The sequence below is a fragment of the Saccoglossus kowalevskii genome, chromosome 14 (assembly GCF_978046115.1).
Source record: "Saccoglossus kowalevskii chromosome 14, keSacKowa6.1, whole genome shotgun sequence".
In the NCBI taxonomy this organism is placed as follows: Eukaryota; Metazoa; Hemichordata; class Enteropneusta; family Harrimaniidae; genus Saccoglossus; species Saccoglossus kowalevskii.
Genome location: NC_140654.1, coordinates 29705124 through 29732776, shown reverse-complemented (window position 1 = coordinate 29732776; position 27653 = coordinate 29705124). Strand labels below are relative to the sequence as shown.

At 35.2% G+C, this 27653-nt stretch overlaps 1 protein-coding gene across 1 annotated transcript; it reads right to left on the bottom strand.

Annotated features, from left to right (window-relative positions):
- Positions 1-239: 239 nt before the first annotated feature.
- LOC100368799 (solute carrier organic anion transporter family member 4A1-like) lies at positions 240-27653 on the bottom strand. Its single transcript, XM_085508111.1, has 10 exons — positions 27566-27653; positions 17062-17928; positions 15944-16046; positions 12818-12939; positions 11629-11883; positions 9247-9439; positions 8191-8350; positions 7306-7475; positions 6480-6544; positions 240-4573 (listed from the first exon to the last, which is right to left on the bottom strand). Exons 2-10 carry the CDS (start codon positions 17741-17743, stop codon positions 4275-4277), a joined length of 2049 nt encoding a protein of 682 aa, XP_085364237.1. The 5' UTR covers positions 17744-17928; positions 27566-27653; the 3' UTR covers positions 240-4274.

Here is a 27653-nt window from a genome sequence, read left to right as displayed (position 1 = left end):
TACACAGATTGGCATAGTTACAGCATTAGCCATTATTGTACACAGATTGGCTTAGTTACAGCATTAGCCATTATTGTACACAGATTGGCATAGTTACAGCATTAGCCATTATTGTACACAGAATGGCATAGTTACAGCGTCAGCCAATATTGTACACAGATAAGCATAGGCACAGCATCAGCCATTATTAACTTACTATTATAGAATTTACAGATTCAGTAATAATGAATGAACACATGTTTAAAATACATACACAATTTATTACACAATTTTTTCCTTTATAATATACATAACTATTATCATGAAGATTCTGAAAAACTCACAATTTTACACCACAGGTTGCACAAAGGTATACATTTATAACTTATTTCTAGATAAAAAATATTTATTAATAATATTATTACTCTGTTGAATTCAGTCATAATGTATTCACAGATTCAGCCATAATGGAACTTTTCATGGAAATTTATTACACGACTTTTTTTTCACAAAATACATATCATGGATATTCTGTTTACAGCACAGTTGTCTTAATATTTTATAAAGTTTATAAAATATTTATTCAGAACATTATTCTGTAGGTCTTTTTCAGGTTTAAAAGCAAACCCCTGGTTGACATAGCTGAGTAAATTTGAAAGTTAATAAAAGAATAATATGCGATAAAATGTCAAGTTCATAAGCCTTTGAATAGAATGATTTTTCAAGCAAACATTTTGGTACTACACTTTGTTAATCTGTACATATTGTTCTACCCTATCTGATTTTCTGTTCACTGTAAGATTGAATGTATGCCACAAAAATTAATGATTTGATTTTAAAGTTGAATTCTTTTTATTATAGTTCAATGCTGGAATGCCTATCAGAAAGAAATAGGCACTGAGAAATACAGAAAATACATAAACAAAAAATTCATGTTTGTCAAATCCCATGCTTTGATTGTCATGTTTCTACGTTTAATTTAATGTATAACGCATGATGAACAGAAAACTATTTCATTTTTAATTTTGGACAAACAAAACATAATTTTTCATTGGGTATAAGTCCTGATCACACATTTTCTGCAGATGATCATGATGGTAAGAATTATGCAGTGCAGAATATATAAAAATCATTTCTCAGATAAAAATAATATTTTCTATCCCTACACCGCCATTAATGAATGGTCTAGTCCAGTAGATAAATAAATATTACAGACAAGTTATACAATATATACATGCAACCAATTATACAGTGAGAAAAATACATATATGTTAAAAAAATAATTCTTGAATAACACCTGTTTTAAAAAATGTCTATGATAAAAACATTTGGCAATTGTTTACACATTCAGTTAACCATACAAGTAACATTCAGTTCAGAGTTCCATACATGCAACATCCATATCACTTGGCCCCATACATGCAAACATACAGTTCACTGGGTCCCATACATGCAAACATACAGTTCACTGGGTCCCATACATGCAAACATACAGTTCACTGGGTCCCATACATGCAAACATACAGTTCACTGAGTCCCATACATGGAAACATACAGTTCACTGGGTCCATACATGCAAACATACAGTTCACTGGGTCCCATACATGCAAACATACAGTTCACTGGGTCCCATACATGCAAACATACAGTTCACTGGGTCCCATACATGCAAACATACAGTTCACTGGGTCCCATACATGCAAACATACAGTTCACTGGGTCCCATACATGCAAACATACAGTTCACTGGGTCCCATACATGCAAACATACAGTTCACTGGGTCCCATACATGCAAACATACAGTTCACTGGGTCCATACATGCAAACATACAGTTCACTGAGTCCCATACATGTAACATACAGTTCACTGGGTCCCATACATGCAAACATACAGTTCACTGGGTCCCATACATGCAAACATACAGTTCACTGAGTCCCATACATGTAACATACAGTTCACTGAGTCCCATACATGTAATATACAGTTCACTGAGTCCCATACATGCAAACATACAGTTCACCGAGTCCCATACATGCAAACATACAGTTCACTGAGTCCCATACATGCAAACATACAGTTCACTGAGTCCCATACATGTAATATACAGTTCACTGAGTCCCATACATGTAATATACAGTTCACTGCGTCCCATACATGTAATATACAGTTCACTGAGTCCCATACATGTAATATACAGTTCACTGAGTCCCATACATGTAATATACAGTTCATATGTGATTCTCATATAATATTAAAATCCTGAATGTATCAAATTTTGTATTAAATACTTTTTTCCATTTAATGAATTACTTGAAAAAACAATTGATGCCTTCAAGCCTATAAAAGTGTATAGCATACATGAAGCAACACTGTTGTCATGTACACAGTATAATCTAACATGGGTTCTCACCCAGCAGCGGTTTTAGAGGGGTGCTAAAAGTCTGGTGAACAGACTGGCTAAGCAACTAGATAAGACTTGTTGCCATTATTGTGTTTGAATGGACTACATAGTGTCTAGGATGTCAGTAACACCAATCAGACTAGTAGAGCACATATAAGCACAGTTTTGATAATGGTGTTCTCAAAGTTGTATTGATGGTAACATTTAGTTGAAAGACTTTATTTGAGTTATAACTTTGCAATAAATCAAATCTTAAGATTACACTGTTCACCAGTTACACTGATCAAACCTGACATATTTTTGTTATTTATCAACTTAAGTAACTATTGTCTTCACTACAATACATTCTGTTATGATTAAAGTAATTATCCTTGAAATTTGAAAAGGAGAGACCTAATGGCTATACTCAAAAGTCTAGCGTGCATCTCCGACCAATCTTAATGGAAAATGCATTACATACATGTATTGCATACTCAATTTGTGATTCGGTGACATGATGACACACTAAAATGTTGAAAATATAACACCCTAAAAAGCTGTAAATTCAATGACTTGTAACACCTTATGATGCTAAAAACTCAGTGATTAGATGACACCCTAAGATGCTGAAAACTCAGTGATTAGATGACACCCTAAGATGCTGAAAACTCAGTGACTTGGTGACACCCTAAGATGCTGAAAACTCAACAATTCATTGAAAATGACACAGTCCCCGTTAAATTTTTGAAAGTTCTCTTTGTGCTCGTCATATTAAAGCGGAGGGGGTGGCGCGAGCGTGTCCTTGAAACTTGAGTTCCAAGTGGCGTATACAACTGATTGTTTATTTACATCAAAACAGGTGTTCCGTGTAGTAGTAATATGGCCAAAAATAAAAACAGCCGTTATTCGGCCATCTTTGATCTGATTATGAAACACACTGCTATGTATGATGTATGTGCCAAATACGAATGAAAATGGTACATAAATTGTGGAAATATAGTAGTAAGGCCAAAATATCAGATGGCTGTCAATCGGCCATCCTTAACCAGATTTTGAAACAAATTGTCATGGACATGCATCCTAACATGTATAAAGTACATGTATGTGCCAAATTTGAATGAAAACTGACAGAGCACATCCAAGATACCGCATAAAAAAAAACAAGATGCCTGCCAGTCGACCATCTTTGATCCAATTGAGAAATAAATCGTCATGGACATGTATCCTAACAAGTATAATCTATGTACCAAGTTTGAATGACAACTGACAAAGCATGTCCGAAATACAACATTTTCAAAAAACAAGATGGCTGCCAGTCGGCCATTTTGAATCGAATTGCTAAACCACTGCATGTGCATATGTCCCACATAAAGTACTAGACACATGCAAAGAATGAACAGAATCGATATGACTTCGGACGGACGCACAGATGCACGGACGCACAGAGACCGAATTATAAGTCCCCGTTTTCGGACTTCGTCCGAACGGGGACTAATGACTTGATGACACCCCAAGATGCTGGAAACTTACTCACACATGAATCTATAAAGTGCTTGGTGATTTTCTGATATTAAAAAGAAACTGTAACTGTTGAATTTATTATATTACACCTATTACTTCACATGCCCAAAGCTTTAAACAAATTGTTGCCAACAATACAACTTAATGGGACATAGCAACTGTACTCTACACTGTTCAACTGACATTGTTATGAAATGGATGAATAAGATACAAATCTAATACAGCATCAAGGAAAGAAGCAGTCACATACAATTTTTTTTCTCTCCACAGCAGTCAAAAAACTGACTCAACTTTATTTTAAGAGATTCAATTTTGACTCATAATCTCTACAAAATCAGCCCTGTTAGAAGGCACACTGGATGCATGCACCATGGAATTGACCCCGACTAAATCTACTTCTCAGTGAATGCCTCCAATTCAGTCTCCTTTGGTTCCACAGTCTTATACTTGTCTATAGCAATACCTTCATGGTCCTCCGCTGTCTCTTGCATAGGTGGTTTGTAAGTACAAAGAGCTAAACTGAAGAACAATAAACTAAGTACTTTAAGTCCAGCAGCCACAATGAACAGATATAAACTCATCATAGGGTTATCGTACTGCCAACAAGTCCCTGATGAACCACATTTCTCTTCCCATAGAATACATGACCTGTCGATTACAGCACCAAAGACTATCGGACCTGGTATTGAGCCTACCAATAAAATAAAATAATATATACAGTGATCACAGTCGATGTTAAATTGGTCAAGTACAATAAAAGTGTGACAGACATAATTTACCGTCATATATTCATATTCACATTCTTGAAAATGGCATAATTATAGGCAGAAAACAAATCAAAAGAAATGAAACGAATATTTTGTAATCACCACAAACAGTGCACATGGGGCTTGGCATATTTGAAATATTTGTAACAACGAATCCTATTGATTGTTAACTTTGCTATTGTGTTATACAACCTCTACCATGTGATACCAACATAAGTGAGATGCTTTCTTTAGTATAATGGTACTGTGCCCTCAACAGCCAGTTTGGGTCAGCTTTCACTTTGAATTATGTAGTTTGGTAAAGGATGTCTTTTGGGCTAAACGAAAGTCCTACGATTTGCTGAAAATGTTGTTTTATTATTTATGAAGTTCTGATGTGTTATTTGTGATTTACGATGGTTATTTCATAAAAGTGTTGCCCCATTTCATGATGTATTTTTATTAGTTAAGTTAGGGAGGCGAGCGAGCGATCGCGCACTCTCTCTCTCTCTCTACAAATGTCGGCAGAGCACATGTGAGGATTGAGCTGCTTCGCAAAACGAAGTATTTGTGCTGGATAGCTTTGAATCCGACCTGATCGATTTTGTCCAGTCAACAAAGGAAACTTGGTGCTCGTATTGAAGGCGTTTTTACTTGATTTATAATTTAGTAACCACTGTAAAATAGCGTTTTTCCGATCTCTACTCGGACCGAGCTGAATTGAACTCCCGCAAAACGCGAGACTCGGTTTCCATGGGAAACAAGATGGCGGCGCCCATGAAGCAAACACGGAAGTGTGAAATCTCTCAACCGCAAGCCAGATAAGTGCGTTACGAATATAATCGATTGCTACCATTGCCTTATGTACAACTTAAGTGCATATTGGTGCATATGAATTGTTTCCAGCCTCAACATTATTCATTCTCTTCCGCATTGTTATACTGTTGATGTTCGCCATTGCTAAGCATTGTACGTACATACGTGCCACTTGTTATAGTAATACGTCTATGATCGATGCTAGATGTAACGTTATTGCCAATATAGACATTTGTTTATTTTACGTCTTCGTGACTGAAGACAGCGCCCTCAACTTCAAGAAGTACACCTGTGCAGCACACCTGCTAGGATTCGTGGTAGCTACGACACCTTTACATGCTGCAGAGTTTGTATTCAACGTCTCTGTATGACTAATGCCAGACATCGTACATCCATCCGTCAAGCAGTTCAACATACACCTGAGTGAACTCTTGTATTGCTGATGCGAGCTTTTTATTTTATATCTGTATTGGGGTAGTATTTTATATTGAAAAGGAATATTGTACCATCACTGTTGAACGTTAATACATTGTTTATACATACTTTGATTATTTCCCTACTTATGAGTCTCTTGCATGTGTGTGTCCTGCGCTACCATTCCGGACCATATAAATTGATTATTTTGTCTACCCTTAGTCTGCTCTATCGCTAGCCCTGGGGCATTGTTTTTGGAAAGAAGGGTAACACATGCATACTCATAAACATACTGAGCTACCACACAGGTTCTTAGAGAGGAATTTCTGAATTGATATGAATGCAACTGTGCAAGCAAACAAAAAAAGACATTTAGCAAACAATACTTATATCGGAAAGATCTGCATGCAACAGCAATATAAACTGGTCTCAAAAAACTGGTCTGAGTTTACAGAGAAAGTATTATATTTCATTAGCCAGGCATTTTATTATGAATTGCGCCCTCTTGCTGCTGCTACATGTAGAAAATATGGCTGCCAGTAGAGGGCGCTATACACATAGTAAGTCTTCATTGCAATGCTTCTGAATTATGGCAATTTTTTAGAATGACCAAATTCTTACCTAGAACTCTGATGACTATCCATTGAATACCAAGTGCAAATGATCGCTGAGAAAATGGAACACACCTGTAATGAAAATGAATAACAATAAGGGGGTTTTCCATCTTGTGCATTGGGTGAAAAGCGTGGACCAAACATCCATTGATTTAATTTTGAATTTCTTTTTTCATTACTCACTGCCGATCATTCAAGAAAAAATATAATGTTGAGATACCCGTTATGAAAACTGTGCATCATTAAATAGCACATTGTTAGGTGAGAAGTTTGTAAAATTTCATGTGACGCCACTACAAGACTATGAGGGTTCATGCAAAATGAGAAGAAAATGGAATATTAAAACAACTTGTTCAAAACGTCTCACAGTATGGTGATGTGAACGTCAAAGTCTGCCACTGTATGAATTTTAAACATATAGGAATAAAAGAATTAGTAATGTCACAAAAATAGATTTTCCAAATTAATGGTTAAATAGTTTTTTCGGTAATTTTGTTGTTTGATACTGTTGACCAAATTGAACTAAGATTTATCATAAACAAAAAATGTTGCATTGCAAGACACACGTTTTCATTAGATGACTCACTACTACACATGCAATGATTGTTATGGTACATACCAAAAATGCAGTGCACATACTTATTAGAGAATTTCATTTCAGCGAAATAGCAAAAATAAATTGCATGTGAAAATAAACTTCATCATATACCTTGTATTGCCCAGCCTCATAAGCTATGGGAAGTGCTCCTTCACATTGGGGCAATAATTTCCCACATATCAATATTACAGTATTTGCATGCCATGAGGGGAGGTGATAAAACTGCAAAACTCACCTGAGGGTGGCTGTTAGTGCTGGTACACTTGCCATAAATGTAAAGAAGATGGCCAAAAAGAATACAACAAAGAAGACTATTTGATATGAACAATTTCTCTCACATTTACCAGCATAGGCTGAAGTAGAGTTACCATCCAATTGAGGGATGCATTCACAATCATGGTACACCTATTAAGAATAACACACAGTGACAATATTACACACTGAAATCAGGTAAGACATGTACATTATAAATAATTCATAAACTCAAACTACAGTTACTCATTGTATGTTTGCATACAGTATCAAAGGCTGTTCTAATATGTTTTATTATATGCATAAAGAGAGGAGGCTGTTGTTTGGACATGGAATCTTGTTACTGAATGTTTGCGCAGCTTGAAACGTTCTTCCTTGCCATTTCAGGCTGTTATCTCCCATTAAAGTATTACTACAAGCAGGAAAAAGATGTATAATATTAACTTAAAATTTATCACAGGGATACTGCAAAGTATGCACTCAGGCAGTACAGCATGAAACGTTCTTCCTTGCCATTTCAGGCTATTATCTCCCATAAAATTATTACTACAAGCAGGAAAAAGATGTATAATATTAACTTAAAGTTTATCACAGGGATACTGCAAAGTATGCACTCAGGCAGTACGGGACAGTCGATATGATCACAATACTGCTGCCGTGCATATTTTGCGCTATTCTCGTAATGGTTCTTGAGAATAAAGTGAAAATCATATGCAAATTAGATCATTAATATGTACCAAAACCAAAAAATAATCAGCTCTGCGCATTATCTCCGAGCATATGCCTTTGTGCATACTTCACAGGATTCTTGTTATAACCTTGTAGTATTCATACAATACAAATATTGATAAGTAGCAGTGACACCTACTCTCTTATTCAGCTGTGATTCATCACGAGTCTGACAGCCTGCGTGACAGGGAGAATAGTAAGCAATACCATCTGAACCACATACAGGATCATATATTGAAAGACAGTGACAATCACGGTTGCAAATATCAGTCAAATTACCATCTATTGTAGCACCAGTACTGAAATAAAAATACACACAAATAAATACCATATTTGTTCTAATAGTGGCTCATTCACTTATATATAAATTACATATTAGGTGTAAATTACTTTTGACCAAATAACTAATATTTTAATAATTTGGCATACAGCAAATGCAAGTATGGGTTTCTGTGTCCTTCTAAATTCTATCAGAGATGCACTTCTTATAGATCAAATACGGTAAATCTAGTCTATGTGAAAACAAAAAATCTTGTAATTAGGAAACAATAAATAACAATTGAACACATAATAATCAGAGGTCAGCGGGATTCATACCAGTATCCATGGCATTATGATCAATTTATAAGAATTAGGGTATGTATGGTGATATACAATAAAATTCTCATGTACCAAATGTACTTCAACCAAATTTGGCATCACATAAGGCAGTGGACACAGTGGAAAAGTTTGACTGCATAATAACAGAAAGTTAGGGGTGGACGTATTCTTTTTTATTGATTCCTGCAGAATTTTTGTCCCATGATTCTTTTTTCTTGTGCAATTTTTTTTTGATAATTCTACTTCCCATCCCTGGATTCCAAATTGCCTACCCTTGAGTGGGGTTATCGCCACATCCAAAAATGCAAAACACTTCGTGAATAAACAAACATTCCAACTGTATGAACATTTGAAACACTAAGTCAACTTCTGTCTAATACAAAATTAAAAAACATATTTTGTTTTTCTTAAAAAATCTTTATCGAGAGATAAATTAATGTCCACTCATAGATAATGGGTAATTATATCCATTGTTCAAAAAATCAACAAAGAAATTATTGAAAAATGCATAAAAAACTGCAGAACGTCGCACCAAAATCATGGCGGCAAAATAATGGCATTAAAAGAATTATGCAGGTGGAACCTTGCACTGTACCTGTTATAGGGTGTTGTAATGCCAGCAAAAAGTGGATTAGGACATCTTGCCAACAGTATGGCACAGCATAAAGAAGAAAACAGTATCATCACAAAACAGTACTTTATTATCCCAGCTACTTTAAGTTTCATTTTCTTTATGCACCAACCACCCATTACAGTACCAAGAAACCCACTAGGTACCACTACAATACCTAGGAAGAAGAAATGAACATTGTTAATTGTACAATTTAAAGCGGGAGGATCGTCACCTGCGCACGCGCAGGGAGTGAATCCCAACCGACAATAACAACACACGCTAAAAATGCAAAGGCTCATGGGTAGACGCTTGTTTGTAAACAATGACACGCTATGGGCATCTGACGCATGCACATAAGTTTTCTGTATATAAGTTGAATTGTTCGGCGTATTGTGTAGAATGTCCATTTGAAAAATACTGCATAATAAGTAGTGTTATTTTTCTGGATGACCTAATATTCCACAATGCATTGTTGTTTTGAAATCAGCTTTGGATGCTCGCTAAACATGGCTATAATTGGTAATCTAGGAAGTATGAGGCATTCAATGTTCAGACATAGTCGCAATTACGGAAGTGAAAAAGTTGCATATACATTTTTTAGAGAGAAACTTTGTGGTGCAAGCTTTACACATTAAAATTGATAATGATAAGAATAATGTTTATTGAACTTGAACTCCAACTAGTGTGTTTTTGAAAACATAAAAGGTGTCTGTGTGAAACAACATTACATTCACAGATACATATAGGTCCAATTATACCGGCAATATAAAAATACAACTTGGTCTGCAAATTTTCTGCTTGTAAATTGACTGAATGCAATTTAAATTATTTATTTTTTATTTCGAGCAATCACAAGCTATTGTTCTGGTTGGCAAAATACAAACTTCAAATCTGTGAAGTCAATATTGAGTAGATATTGAGACCAACCATGCATTGTCATGAAATATCTTTGTAACAAAAATTCTTATTAAGCTGCAATCTTCAGAAAAAAATCTTTCCTTTTTGCACTAGAAATCTCAACAACAAAAAAAGTGCATATAACAGTAGCAATATTTTGTGTCAAAATCTGTCTACAATTAGTCATTTTAGTATTAGTCAACAGTTTGTTCACCATCAATCTTATTTTTGATTAACACTGATGGGACTACAGTAGTTAAATCAAGTGGGGTGAGACCAAAATAAATGACACAGAGACAAGGATGCCGATAGGTAGGTATGATGGGAGCATCACACCCTCACGTGCAGGCGTCATAGCGGCTGACCCCATGATGCAATTCACAGATTTGAATTACATCATGACATGAACAACGTGGTACCTGAGTGTTGGTGGTCACTACGGCAACCTCACAAGTAGGCGTCGTAAGAGTTGTTGGCACAGTACGAGTCACAATTTAGACTAACACTGCGGCAAGAACACCGTGGTACCTAAAGCAAGGCTGTGTATGCTGCAGTGACAGCCCCCCTGTGCTTTATTGTATAATACTGAAAATCAAGTGAATAACAGAGACTGCGGTGGGTGGGTGGGAAAAATCGTTCAACAGCAAGCAATGAAGCAAGTGTGATATGACTGATGAGTGAATGCTTGGTCTAGTGGTTAAATAACCAAGATGCAGAGAATTGATTGGTTGGGGATGGGAGGATTATGGAATATACAAAATATGATTGGTTACCAAGAATGCAGGTTATGGAATGTGTACTTAATAACAAAGCATGGCAATGAAACAAAGGACTGGATGTGTAATGCAGAAAGAGGATTATTATAAGTATGAGGGTGATAATTAAAACATAACATTGAACAAAAGACTGGCAACAGGGTGAGGCAAATGAACCCCATGGTCAGGTGTTAAGTATAAACTACGATTGTGAAAACATGATATGTAGGTAGTAGACAGGTGTGGTCGTCCCAGCAGTGTTAACCTCAGATTACTATGTAATCAGCCAAAAAATTCTTAACAGTAAAATAACACAAATAAAATGCCACTTTAACAATGTTTCCATAAACCACAATGAAAACAAATTTCACTGTTAAATCTCATTAAAAATATTGTTAATATTTTAATACTTCTAGATATCAAAAAGTAACTTTCAGGACTTTATATCTTTTTTTCACCATTGTCACTTAGCAACATTTAGAAATATTGAGATATATATTCTCCCAAAGGAAACATTGGTTAACGCCCTACAGACAAAACATGCTGTTTTCACAGATATTTTTTAACAAATTTCTTTAAAGCGAGTATGGTTACCCCATATTTTTATTTCATTTCCTTAACTCTTGTAACATATGATATATCAAATATGTAAAATGACAATATTGTTACTTTTGTGTAGCATTCAAACTTAAAACAAGACAAAAACACTAACCAAATAGGGTGGCTGACCAGGAAGATGGAAGACCAAATTGTGACTCCACATACTTTGGGGTAAATGTTGAAAACCCAGTCATAATAAAACCCTCAGTTGCACCAGCCAGATTCAAACATAAAAATGGAATGTTGCAGAGCAATACAGCAAAGGCAGCTGGCATGTCTCTGATGGAGGAACCAAAACCAGGTTGAGAAGCTTTCTCTTCTCCTCTGCTTTGATGTGTCTCTGACACTCTCTTCAGTTTGTCAGAACCTATAAGCAAAACAATACACTTTTTCATATCATGATTGTAAAATACAGATAATCATAAAAAAAAGTCTTTCATTTCAATTAAAACAACATATTATAATATAAAACCGGCCAGTAAGCTATACTGTACCATTCTATGGGCTGTTGCTGAAATAAGCTAAAGATATGAAAACAGCATTATATAATTCAACACTGTTCAGGAAAGTCTCAACAACTAGCCCAAAAAACCATTTCTCGCTAATTTTCGGCTTTTGTTTTCACTCACGATGGTAGCCAGGCATTGAAAATGAAGTCCACTCTGAGAAAAGAGCTACTTTAGACACCAACTAGTTGTACAGGTTATGAGGGAACCAGAATTGTAATTGCATATCACAGCATATGACACGGTGTGACTGTGTACAAATTATTGCAATCTGAGCAGTCGCTGGGTTGGTGTGGCTTGTTAGCTTGTGTATATATCTGGTAGCATCGCTTATGTGTGGGCTTTGAATACAAACACAACATTCAGCATTGACAAACCTCATTGACATGAACGTTACCTTGCTTAAAATGTGAATTGCAATTGACCTCACTGTGATGACACATATGTTGTGGAATACGAAAAAAGGGACTGAAGCATGAGCACTGCGTACACAATACTCTAATAATTTTAATAATATGGTAATGACATAGTCATATCTCATGAATATTATTTTAAAGTGCAATTATTTTTAGAAAGCATTTATTATGAAATGTTAGAATCACATATACATGTATATAGTCTTGACCCCAACTGTCTATTGTGGTTATTTGAAGACTGTACACGCTATCTATCATACTTAACTGATCACCAAATTCAACAAGTGTCTCCGCTTTTTACACTGTTTACCAACGTGAGCGTTGGCACTTCAAACTTTTAATGATATTCATGAGGACAGTATTTAATAATATTGCTTACCTGGTAACTGTTTCGGATATGCTACTAATGGTAATGAAACCATCCAAGCTAACGTCCCAGTAATTATGAAGCCTAGCCACCAAGCACCCACCCATAATGGACTGTCAACAGTTATAGACAATCTGCAAATTATGTAAAATAAGTTTTTGTAAATGACATAGTCAGATTTAGAAAAAAAATTATTCTTGCCAAAAATAGTAATATGGACCAAAAGCATAGTTGGGAGTGAATTAGTTGATCTAGTATCAACAGTAATTAGATCTTTTAAATGACTATCAAAATCAAAATATACATGTTAAATTCAAAAGAATATGCTATTCATGCATTTTTTTGTATCCTCACTTAACTTCATTTGTCTGGGCTCATGCACAAGATATACAATACAATAACACTTCATTATCATCGTGAAGAAATTACAATCTTTATTGGGCTCTGAGTAATAAAGTTAAATTAATAAACATGAACACAAATTAATTTTAGTATAGTAGTATGATCAACAAGTCATTGTTAATGACACAGTCCTCGTCCAAAATTTTGTGATCTGACATATCAATTTGATGCTGATGAAGTCATTGAGATTAGATTGAAACTATTAATAGGAGATGAATTTGTAAAAAAATTATGATTTAGTGCTTTTACACAAGAATTGGACATTAGGCAGTCATATTGAATCAAATTACAAAAATAATATTCATGTGGATATATTTATTGATATACTATCTTTGTACAAAATTTAAACAGAAATGTTCATTGAATTCATGGGAAAGTAGGCATGGGTACTATGCAAAACAAGTCATTGTCAATGACACGTCCCCGTTCCGTTCATATTTGAGTGACATATACATTCAAAGCAGATCATGATCAAAGTTTCAGACCGAAATGCACCTGCATACGTACAACACATTGTACTAAATCTAAACAAAATCCATGCATGCATGACTGAGATCCGGTTCCGGAATACGTGACTTTGATGCATTTTCGGCCTTAAAATGGCCATCATTCAGCTATTGTTAAGCGGATCATGAAACAAATACACATATTTATTTGTGACATGATATACCATGTGTGTGTGAAGTTTGAACTTGATCAATCCAGACATGTCTCGGATACGGATCCAGAACTGAAATCTTTAAAACAAAATGGCCGCCAGTCGGTCATTTCGAAGTTGATCCACACAAAAAAATGACGTGCATCAAGGTCCTATTATGTTTAATGTATGTATCAAATTTGAACAAAATCGTCCATGCATAACTGAGATCCGGGTCCGGAATGGTGAAAATGTGCGATTTCAATGCATTTTCGGCCTTAAAGCGGCGGCCATTTGGCTATCGTTAATGAGATCATGAATCAAATGCACATACATATTTGTAATATGATGTACCTTGTGTGTGTGAAGTTTGTACTCGATTAATCCAGGCATGTCTCAGATACGGATCCAGAACTGAATTCTTTAAAACAAAATGGCCGCCAGTCGGCCATTTCAAACCCGATCCCCCCCAAAAAATGACGTTCATCAAGGTCCTATTATGTTTAATGTATGTACCAAATTTGAACAAAATCTGTCCATGCATAACTGAGATCCGGGTCCGGAATGGTGAAAATGTGCGATTTTGATGCATTTTTGGCCTTAAAATGACTGCTATTCGGCTATCGTTTAAATTGATCATGAAAAAAATGCATATGTCCCATATAATGTGTGATGTATGAGTGAAGTTTGAACTTAATCGGTCCATGCATGTTCGAGATACAGGTGATCACAGACGCACGAACGCACACATGGCAAACCATAAGTCCCCGTTTGTACGTCCGAACGGGGACTAACAAAATGGCCACCAGTCAGACATATTAGTTTGAATCACAGAAAAAATATGACATGCAACTATAACCCAATATGTATGATCATCATACCAACTTTGATCCAAATTGGCCTAGTCATCTCTGAGAAACGGCTCCAGACATGTAAAAATGACGATTAAGCGCTTTTACATGAACATTTGGCGTCGGCCAGCCATATTGAATTGAATCACAAAAATCATGTTGGTGCAGATGTACCTCTTGGTATACTATCTTTGTACAAAATTTGAACAGAAACGTTCATTGCATTCAAGATAAAGTAGCATGGGTACTATGAAAAACAAAATGGTCGCCAGTCGGCCATATTTGTTTGAATCACGAGAAAAAAATTACGTGCACCTACAACCCAATATGTATGATTATCATATCAACTTTGATCCAAATCGGCCCAGTCATCTCTGAGAAACTGCTGCGAACATGTTTAGGTATCAGAAATAGCAAATTTTATACCCAAAATGGCCACCAGTCGGCCATTTTTGTACCGATCATAAAGTAACTTGACGCGCATACGTAAAACATTATGTATTGTCTTCATGTTAAGTTTGAATGAAATCCGTCAATGGGTGTCCAAGATATGGTTCCAGATGTACGTACGGATGGACGGACGGACGGACGGAGCGAACTCAAATTAATAGTTCCTGTGTCGGACTTCGTCCAAACGAGGACTAAAAAGCAAGATTGCAGGAAGTCACCATTCATTCATTTACCTACACTGTAACCTCATTATAACAAACTTTTTTGGAGACATACATGTACAAATATTTTGTTATAGTGAAGTGTCCACTATAATGAAGCATATAATATCCACGGCATCAAAACGTCACTGGTCAGCGCAATTCCCAATACCCAATGTATATATCTTGCAAAATGAATGCTATTCACATTGAAGTCAGGTACATCATAAATTATTTATAAATATAAATATTAATAAACTCAAATGACAGTTAGACAATGTATGTGTAATGTTGTAAATGGTTAGAATACTGTGTAATTGACATGTGAGCACTTCATGAAATACAGAATAGCGCCTAACTAGCCAATCTAATCCTTTCACTTGAGAGTGAGTGAGATTAATTTAAAATGAAAATAGTTGGCTTTTTGAAGTTTTTATAAATATAAACCTAACAATAATGTACAGGATGGAATGGTGTTTTTTTTTTTAAAATCCAAAAGATACTGTTTCAGTGATGGTCAGCATATACTGATGAAATTCATGTTTTTTTTGCGATATTCACATGACTGTGTCATATGCAAAATGAGATATGTACTTACTCTGATGTATCTACTTGACCTATATCAGTATACAAATTTAGCATCATTCCACCTAACACGTAACCTATAGCAGGTCCAAACATGGAAAAACCATAAAAGATACCTGAAACAAAGTAAAATATAATACCATTCCACCCACACACAAAAAATAAACAAAAGTTCATTGTCAATATAGAGGCAGCTCTAGCCTAGACTAACATCTAAGAAATGATCTTGCATTATCGCAGATAGATGAACAGTCAGCAATTCAAAAGTCACATGCATCCACTGTTTAAGTCATCTGTCGGGGTCACATTGACACACTTTTGATTTTATCCAACGTATATTTCATTAAGTTCGTGCAGATCTTTGCTGTTCATGTTCATGCATGTTGCAGTTTATTTTATTTTGTGTGTCTTTATAATATCAACAAGTGTGAAATTGAGATTCAGCAAATGAAGTATGCTAACCTCTCCCCCCCCCCAAATGATAAAAAGCACAAAAATTAAGTTTCTTTAGCTTCTGCAACAATGCCAGACTGTCCCTAACACATATTAATGGAATATCATAATTACTGTAAAATCTGTATTAGAAATCGCGGCTTCTATTAAAATGGTACAATGCAATAGAGGAGATGCGGCTTCTATTAGAGCATCTATACATATGAGAAATGATGATTTTTTGGTTCTCAATTTTTCAAAAAGAATGGGTGCGACTTCTATTAGGGATGCGGCTTCTAATACAGATTTTACGGTACACAATAATATGTTACAATTATATCCTATGCTAACACTGATTTGTACACATATCCCATCGCAATTCAATCTGATTAAGTTTCAATGTTTTTTTGTTTTTTTAGACACTGAAACTCTCATTCAATCTTGTAGGATCAGCTACCAATCAGAATTTGTGTTACAGACTGCACTCTAAGGAGGGCTCTAATTGGAACATAAATCCTGTCAGGGAAACTGTGCATGATTTGGTGATTTATTTGGTCAGATATATTTCGAAGTGATGAACACCAGCGACTGAAAATTAAAATGACCTCCTAATTCATGATTATTTTAATCAGATTGGTTACAATCCAAACAGCACATTCATATTAAATCATAGTTATCATAATTAAAATCAATACTTACCAACATATACTGAAGACATTTTAGTTGGGACGTTCTCATCAATGTATGTAACGCCTAGAGTATAAAGAGGACAGGCTCCAAAGCCATGCAGTAGCTGAGCAACTATAAAAACACCTAGGTATAGGGATAAATTGGAACTACTCTCGCAATCTTCTATAATAGTGCTGTTTTTATCACACACGTCAAGAGTATTAGCATCAAACTCGTACAACCCTGAGGTGAAGTGCGGCAACATGAATACAAATGATCCAAGCCCCACGATGAAAGCACCACACCCTAGCATCTTCGGTTTGTGCCCTTGACCACCGTAGTAGGTGACAAATATGAGAAGAACTAATACAGCAATGTCATAACTGCTAGCAATAAGTCCTGTATTTATGCTTGGAAGATCAAAACGACGTTCAAGACTTGTAATCACAACGTTAATGAAACCGTTTACTGCCATACTCTGGGTTATTGAAAAAATGCACAAGAAGAAGAGAACGCCTTTAGAGTTGTTGAACACCTGTGCACAAGATGGCTTCCAGCTTCCCCATCCACACTGCTGATCTACGGTCAGTGGTTCAGTGTCTATAACGCCGAGTTGTACATTGTCCTTGTTTTCAGCATCATAATCGTTTTTATTTGTGTCCTTCTGCGATGCCGATGCCCCCAGACTGTGAAAATTATTGTCAGCCATCATTTGACAATCACTATCAAAGTCCAGAATATTGAAAAATCGACAATCAATGAGAAAATAACTTTGTCTTCTTCTTCTGTTATCTTATCGTTTTGGTACTTGACTTATAATGATGACTTTTGGATGGTGGTTACTATGGAAATTACCGCAAATGATGCTGATAGCACTTCTCAGTAATGCACAAAAAACTGGAAAAAAGCAGAAAAGGACATTTTAGGAATTAAAGTATGGCCATAAGCAAATCTATTTCTTGTTACGAAAGAATTTATATCGCCATAAAACAGATTTATAATTGTCTGTGCATCATAACTGTCAGTATGGTGTAATGTATACATGTGATCAATTGAGTACATCAACTACTACACTTCAATGGGTTCACATGAATTCCCAACAGTGCTATACAGTCTCGCATAAATGAAGAATGGTTGTGGCTGACACATATTTGGGACGACAATTTTTTGAAACTTTGCTAAAATATTCTTTGTGATTGGCTTTTTCAAATTCCAAAGAAAAAATTTAAGGTACATTTACTTGAAAATGTTTTTTTTTTAATTATAAACATAAGTTGTGAGTATTTTCTAATCCAAAATGGCCACCAATATAGTGCTTAATCATTGTTTCCTTGGTAACATGCCTGGGTACCCATGAGCAAATACCCTAGAATTTTAGTAATTTTCAAATTTTTAACAAGTGAGCTGCAATTCTATCCACCTCCAATGCGAGTTAGACAAGGAAAAATAATATCTGTCTGGGACAATTTATTTTTTGTAAAAAACTAAATTACAAATGTCAGTTTCTGGATCATCACCAATGGCAACAAGTCGAACATAAATCAAACTGAAAATGCATCTCATTTCAATCAAAATTTCAGTGGTCTCTTGCGTTATATTGCATCCACCATCTCTCCTGAGACATGAAATTACTGCCATATTTGAATTCAGTGAAACAAATGACATGAAACAAATTGACCCCATTTTGAGTGGGGAATAAATATGGCACTCAAAGTGTTAAACCAAGATGAGGGATTGGAAAATACTTTACAGCAAATCTAGTTGGATGCCATGAGTGCAAGTGAATTGAACTTTGTAACATATGTACAGAGGAAGTTTGTAAAGATTAAAAAATTCTCTAAACACTGCAGAATAAATATACAAATTAATTTAAGCATACGTTTAGCAAATGCTTAAAAAAAACCTTATCATCATTCTTCATTTAGAGACGACAGTGATTTGCAAAAATATTTGTGATACTTTCTTGATTTTAAAGTGGGTTAAATATTTATTTTTACTTATTTCCGATTTTGTTCTTCTTCATATCACATGATGCAGGACCATGTCAGATGTACAAAACATTATATATAATGATGTACTACTTCACACAATGTGAAATTAAAAGGAAGAATAAATATAAATTTTTCAAAGCTGACAGCAAAATAATTTTCAAGCTATTAGAAGAAAAGATAATATGAGATAATAGATTATTCCTCAGCTCCTGAGAGTGAGGTTATTTGTAGATATGTTGGCGATCGCCGCTGTGTCTGCGGAAGTACTACTGGAAATTGCATGATGGGAGTGAAAAGTCTTTTGATCAGTAAAATAATTTTAGAAAAGTGAAAACTAAAGTGACTGTGAAATAAAGGTTGGTTTTAAATATTAATTATCATGACATTTGGATGTAATAATGAAAGGAAATAGAACTGGTATGAAAGGGCAGTACATGTAGCCAGAACGCAAGGTCAGAATCCGGGGTCAAAATACATCCATCAAGGCGGTTGCAAAGTGTCAACAACTATGGATGAGGTAAAAGACTTCATTTGCAGTTTGCATGAATGGCCGGGGAGAAAAATTCATGCAAATTCTGTGCTTCAGTAACAGTATTTGCTTCTTCTTTTTTTTTTGTGCAATGGAAATTAATACAAGAAATGCTGCCAATAAACATGTCCTTCTAGTACACAAAACAACCCTGGGATGTTTATCTTGAGAAATTGAGAAGACGAAAATCCCCTGGGACAGTCGTTGTGAAACAATAGACATGCTTCGCCAGGGTATCAAGTTTATTTTGATTATTTGAAGATGAAAACTGCTGCTTTATGGAAGAGCAAAGTTCAATGTCATTGGCACAGTAATGACGTTTTTAGAGGGGTGACTCACTAGAAGTATTCGCCGTGAATCCAGACTTCTCATTTGGGTTCTGTTACCAAACTGTACGTTTTGACGACTCGTATGCACTTCTGGGACTTGTAATAATTTTCTGGAAACTGCATAGCAAATCACATATTTTCCTTATTAATTGTTCATAGTTTTTATTGTTCATAATTATTTACAGTAATAACATATTTTTCCGATTGTGTGCATGACAGCTTTGCCCACACACAATAAGACAGGATGATATGTACGAATATGTGAGAGTATGTTTCATGGATTATTAGGTCAATTTGCTTCATATCCAACTACATCTCTGGAAATATCATGATCACTTGCTGTTTATCATCCATATTTTGATATCTCACAATGTGTCGGTTGCGTAATCTGGAAATTCTAACTACTATTTCGCAGAATTTGACAAGCCTTGCTTTTACCAGTCATTTAAGTCAACTGCCATATTGTCCTTCACAGTGAAGGTTAATGCAGATATATTGTAAATTACACAGAGGTACAATACATTTCCCTTCACATTCCCCTGTATTACATAACAATCTTTGAGCTGAGGCAGTTATGGTTCTACAACCATCACCAGTTCTCTTGTCTATTACTGTATCTAATATCAGAGATGAATATGACTGAATAGTTTCCATGGCGATATAATGCATCAAAATCTTAATGTATTTTGACATTTTCATTTTAATAGCGACACCCAATATTAATTCAAATAATGTGCACTACTTTAGAATATGATTTGTATTATAATAGTAATAGTAAGAAATGAATTCAGAGCACATGTAAATAACCTAATATTCCAAGTCAAAATACACATGCAAATGAGATGCAAATTGACCACTACGCTTGTATTTGACTTAGAAGAAACAAGTGAAGCGTGTGAATTTAAAAGATAATTACCAAGAGTTTTGAAATGCAATGAACAAAGTATTAGGGTGAATCAATATTATGACACTTGAAATTAACTGATGAATTTGTGGTGAGTATATCAAAATCATTAATGATGTATAGGTACATGTACTGCAGTACAGAAGATAAGATACTTAAAAGCATGGTCGCTTCCCTGGAAGTGACCATCTAGACCTGATGTGAGGGATCTGCAATCATTGTTCTACACACAAGAAAAAACATATTTGCATAACAACAGCAAATGTTAATTAATTATATCGTATTTATTATTATGATAATTATGCCCTTCTCATGACCCCTAAAGGTCACACATCCTGGTACTACTAATAATAATAATAATGTTTATTCAACCTTTGTATCGGCAGCATGAAAACAGTAATACATATATTTAAATTACATTCATCATTTCTTTTCTATATTGCCATAAATCAGTTACTTATTTCCTAATTAAAGCTGATGAGGTATTTCCCACATTTTCATTTATGTTCCATAGTGTATCACCAAAAAGGAAATTGAACCTATAATTCAACCCCCCTGAAAGAAAACTATTCATTAGTGATGAAGATTCAACATTGTTTCTCAGTGAGGTTTCTAATGCTAAATAAAATTCCTTTCTAATATGATTAGATGACGTACAAAGATAAAGAAAGTGGTAAATGTCTTCTTTGCCCTGATTGCAGACTCCACAAATTCCATTACCCCTGTAATTTTTCCATCCCATTTTGTTACCTTCAAGATCTAAAGAGTTTGACCTAGTTTTAAAGACAAGGGAGATACCATGATGATCATAAGGATCTATTATGTAATTTTCTTTTTTAATGTTTCTTTTAAACCAACAGTAGTGTTTTAATGATTTCATCTTTTCTAAATTTTGTGTAAACATGTTTATTTCATTTTCTTTACTGATTTTGATAAAACTTCTTATCCATTTTGGATACTAATGTTGGTACATATGTATAACAGCATGACAACAATTGTAGAATTTTAATGTGTTTATTTGTTCCTAACAGAAACATTTTACTCTAGTAGCTAAGACAAATAGTCAAGTCTAAGAAATTGTGCCGAAATATCTATAAAATAAACTCGTTTTGATTTTTAATACCACCAAAAGTACCAGGATGAATAACCTACATGTATTCTATGCTTTGGGAAGACCCCTATATGAAAACAGAAATACAGTAGCAGTGGTAGACAGCATGTCAATGGTATCATGTAAACCAGCAAATCTGACCTTAGGTTAACCTCGTAAATGCCAACAGTAGTCTGAGTGATTATAGGCAGACTATGGTCCCACCAGTGGGAATTAGAGATGGAAAATTAGTTTCAGATTCAGATTTCTGCCCCAGATTCCAAATAATGATTACAGTAACTGCAGTTATTCCTGATTACAAAACTCATAGGTATACTTTGAAATTATGACATCTAGAATACTTCATACTGTTGCATCACAAGTGGGAATCCAAATGATAACACAGTGATAAGCCAAGAGGATATTCACTACAATCATACCACTGAAACAATTTTACTGTACAAACTGTTCTTTCTTTTCATCACAAATTTACAAAATAGTCCCGTTTATAGTCTGCGAAACTGAAACTGATTAAAAACTGAAAATTAACACAAACTTTGTCTGGTGGCTCCAAAATCAGTGTTCATTTCCAGAAATATTGAAGAATATAAACAAAAAAGTCCAGAACAATTTGGGCAAGGAAGTCTGGTGGTGGAAAGATTAATTTTGTGAGACTAATTTACCTGGGTCAGTGAAAACCATGATATTTTGTAGCAGTGAAAATTCCTCTGGAGTGCCATGAAATGAGTATCAATGATGAATTGTTGTATTTGCATATTATTGTAGAGAAATGAAAAAGTTCATCAGGTATCAGATGAAGACAATCGATAACAATTGTTACAGGTAGTTTTTTTTGAAAAATGACTGCTATGATTTTTGATTGGATCAGAAAGTAAAATAAGGTGAATAATAATTGTGAGAAATACTTTTAGACAGACATGGGAAGATGACATTTGAACTAAGACCAGTAAATACCTCTTCGCTGTACATAGTCAAAGCAGGAAGACGGCGATACTCACAAGAAAATCTTGCAGACTATTTTAGTTTCATCGACAATCACCGATAAGTTGTGAGACAAATAAATTGTCTAGAAAAAAGTTGTTTAAAACTAATGTGTCTGGATGAATGAGAAAACTCAATTAATTGTTTCAAAATTAATATTCTTAATAATGGAATATAATATTGTTTGCCACTGAATCCAACAAAAATATATAAATTGAATTAATAAATTAACATTTTATCAAAGCAAGTTTTTATTTCCTTCTCTTCATCCAAAACCATTTTTTTTCAAATCCACCATTTTTTTAACCTTTTCACCACCAGACTTCCTTGTCCAAATTTGTCTGCACGTTTATTATATTTTCGTCAATATGTCTGGAAATGAAAATTTTGGAGTCAACAAACAATTTGAATTAACTTTCAGTTTGTACTAAAAAAATTGACTATTTTCGTCCCAATATTCTGAAGGAAAGTGCCAACTATAAACAGGACTATTTTGTGAACTTGTGATGAAAAGAGGGAACTGGTAGTGAAAAGGCCAATGGGTATAACCCCTGTACCAAATACAATTTCCAAATTCCTCCTATATTTAAGTTTCCGTTTCTAGTTCGTATGAATTCCTAGTAAACCTCTCACTGACCCTGTAAGCTTCATAAGAATTTTCTACAGTTCATGAGATAATTTATGAGAAGTCCATCATAAAATAGAGCATTAGCTTTACAGGGTTTTTAAACGGATCACTTCAACACTGAGAACTATGCAATAAAGTTATGCAGCGTGTTGTAAATTTGCAGTATTTTACGGGTATTTTCATTGATCATATTAGGAAATGTGAATTGGCTGACACCAGGGTTTGACAGGACTCCACACAAATGAGTTCACTGATCTGTTCTGAACATTTTGGATTTCGGCATTCCCATGATGTAGTTTTTTAAGGAAAAGATGTATAATAATAAGGTTATTACGAGAATACCTCAAAGTATGCACTCAGTCAGTACACCGTCACATTGACCTCCGCTGTGCGTTGGTTGATACTTCAGCTGTACTGTCTTTGTGCATACTTTGAGGTATCCTCGTAATAACCTCATAATATTACAATGGCCCACTGGTGTCACATTAATCTTCACTTTCTGCAACATCAACTTTAATTTATAAAGTAAAAGTTTAAATTACGAGAAAAAAAAATTGTATTCAAGCAAATGTAAACATAATTCTAACAACTGAAAAAAAACTTCTTGCAACAGAAATGCAATTGCTCACACTTGAAATCTAACTTTGCACTACAGGACTTTAATTTACCACAACTAAACTTTCAAGTTGATTTCACAAAATTTGGTTTTATATCCAAGAATTCCTGTAGCGAATTGCCCATCATTACACTGGTAATATTTTTGAACAGTCTGTAGAGGAACTGTTTTTTTTCTCATATTTGTTTTTCAGATAATACTGACATAATAGTTTGTTGAAGAATTCCATTATATATAAATTAGTTTGTTGACATCAAAGAATTCCTCTATCAATCAATAAATGCTGGAGTCTACTGACATTTTACTGAGAGAAGTAGCCTGGTTTTTGAGAGTATAAAAACCACAGTCACTTCACTGTTATATTTTTTTTTTGTATTGATTAATATTTCTACTGCTATATACTGAAAGAAATGTGTATTTCTAAAGATGCAATAAACAATTATTATTATCCTTCACCAAAACATTGTGAAACAACGAAAAATAGACAATAAATTGTACTGATTCTCTAAGACCATGTATGTATGGGGGTATAAAAACTAACTCTGCGACGTGATTGTGCGACTCGCCGAATGTCGATTAATGCACTCTGTGACAGGATCGCAGTGTCACTCTGCGAAGAGCACGATTCCTATTGGTTGGTTGGTCGAACAGCGCGTATCCCAATGGTCGATGTTCACCGCATATGCCTTGTAAAGAAATTAAGTTTTAAATGGTAAAAATGGTACGGTAAAAAAAGTGTGTAAACACTATGTACCGGCGACATGCCGCACTGTTCGGTGATCGGCAAGCACATGGAAGACAAATTGTGGGACCAAACAAATGACACGTGGTTTAAGGTTTTTAGACACATCACACCGCTGGCTAGAAAAATTAAATAGTGTAACGTGCATGTTGGTTTTGACTGCCTATTTATGGTGTAACGTTATCGCCATCTTGGAGTTGTAAGGCTTCGTTCCGATGACGATGCTCATTGGCATAGGCGGCAGCTTCAAAGCAAGTGGAACGCGAAGTACTTTTCACACGTTCTGCAACGAATGCTGTACGTCTGCTTTGACTTTGTTGAGTGCATCAAGGAAAATAATTTGCATGCAGTGAAAAAAAAAATCATTCACGACGTGCAAAGTTTTGCCATGACAGCAGTTGTTTGCAATCGTCTGCCTTCGTTTAGATCATAAACGGACTCAAAACTTGTGGTCTACGATCGATTAGCTGGTATTTTAACCACCAGAAATAAAATACTTTGTAACAGTTATGAAAAGTAAACAAAAACGGCGTTGGTTTGAGGCATGAATGTAATTATTTTTGTATCATAGTTTTTGAAGTCAGTATTACTGAAAATTGTGGTTTATTTTTTTAAATGAACGACAAATTTCGGTGGTCCATATTGATCTTAATGTAGCGGAAGGGAAATTCTTTTTTTTTCTTGATTTTTCAATAATAAATAAAAACGGTTACTTTGTACATTGATTCATCATCCCAGCTTTTGAAACTTCGGAAAGACCAGTGCTCAAACGCTAACACTACTACCGTTTCATTAATATTTGCATAATGTTTATTACATGTATATGTATACTACTGGTAATACTCTGTTGTTGACGATTTTGATAGAACGGGTGACAAGCTTCGATCCTGTCGCAAACAATGCATATTAATCTAACGTCCACTGTCAGCATTATTATCAATCAAGACTTCGTCTGAGAAATCGTTTTATTTTCTAAGTCTATATTCTATTATAATAACACCATCTTACTAAAGCAATGACGATGAAAAGAAAGAAAGCAAAGACGCCAATGACAGACGAGGCAAAGAAAATCTGCAACTCAGGGTCATATTTACTAATTTAGACTTGCGTGCAGCCTGTTGTGATTTCGATGCAAAATTACAGGACTTTCGCGTTCACCCCTCATTTATGCAATTTATATTTATTTTTCAAGAATTTTTCATCGGAATTGCAACAGATTGCAAGCACGTCTAGGTCATATTATGACCAACCTCGCGAGTGGTTCGAAAGGGACGATTAGGCTGAAATATTCGCATCAACGCGAGAGTTTCAACTACTTAACGATGACGACACCGATACGTGAGACCATTGAGGGCCGGTGATTAGACGAGGAAATGAGTACAGGAAATCTGTTGCTCGTCGACATCGGCCAAATAAACAAGGCCATCTTTTCCGTTTATGCAGAAAGCGTGCACCATCTAATTTTCCGTTGACACTGCCGTTTTACTAGTAGTTTTCCATCTTCAGCAGTAGTTTCAATCCATTCACATAGCTTTACGTTTTTTCTCTCTTAATATTCTTAATAAAACGATATTGATTGCCTAGAAACAGTTTGACCCGCTACACGCTTCATTTGGGAATTCAAAGTGATGAATATAGTCATAATAAATTAAACTTGCTAATGAAAAAAAAAAAAAAAAAGTAACATCGTGTGAAACCATAGACCTTAAAATGAGATTCTAAGGTCTAATGTTACCAGCTCCCTGATGTTAATAGTACACCGTAATAAGCACCCAACACCAACGTGCATGTGTTTTGTAATCACTCTCATCCCCTCCGGGGGATGTTATACATGTTAATAAATCAATGTTAAATACTTGCTGATTACCGAACCGTGTAGCATGTCGTCGGTAAATACTTGTTTACCGTAGTTCACGAGCAGTCGGCGAAATAACCATTTAAAACTGAACATTTCTATAAGGCATGCTGTGTACCCTTACATCGATTGACCATTGAGATTCACGCTTTTCGACCAACCTACCAATGAGAATCGTGCTCTTCGCAGAGTGACACTGCGATCTTGTCGCAGAGTGCATTAATAATCGACATTCGGTGAGTCGCACAATCACGTCGCAGAGTTAGTTTTTAGACCCCCATACATACCTCCTAAGACAGACTGGAAACGGAAACGAAACAAAAACAAAAACAAAAACAAAAGATTTTTCAAGTTAGTGTGGGGGATATATTAAGCTAGTCTGTGATGAGTTGCTGGCAATGGGGATTTTGACCAGTTTGTGACGTAGGCTTGACTTAGAAAATCAATATATATAGATGTTCAGCCGTCAAGTAACTGTGAACATGAAAGAGAAAATATGTGTACATACATGCTGTGAATGTGTTGTCTGTATTCATTTAGAACCATGTTGATCAAAATAATGTTAAGCAGCTTGCACGTCAATGTCTGAAATTTGAGGTGGCAGACAAATTTGAAAGGTTCCCACAAACAAATGGATACATCATTGAATCAACAAGACTGCCATTCAGAAACGTGTCCACAGTATAGAGATACCACAGCTGCGGTTTCATAGCCCTTTCGATTGCCAGCAGACATTTTCATTTGGTGTACACTGTCGGCCATCGATAGCGCGATTTACAACAAATCCGTTCAAGAACAAGTCAGACATATAAAGAAAGTTTAATATCTGCCGCACTAGTATGCCGTACCTTTGTATGGGGTCCCGGGTTGCGTTGTACAGTATAATATGACGCAGGGTACTCGTCTGGGTGTCTGGCGAGCGTGAGAAAGGGTGGA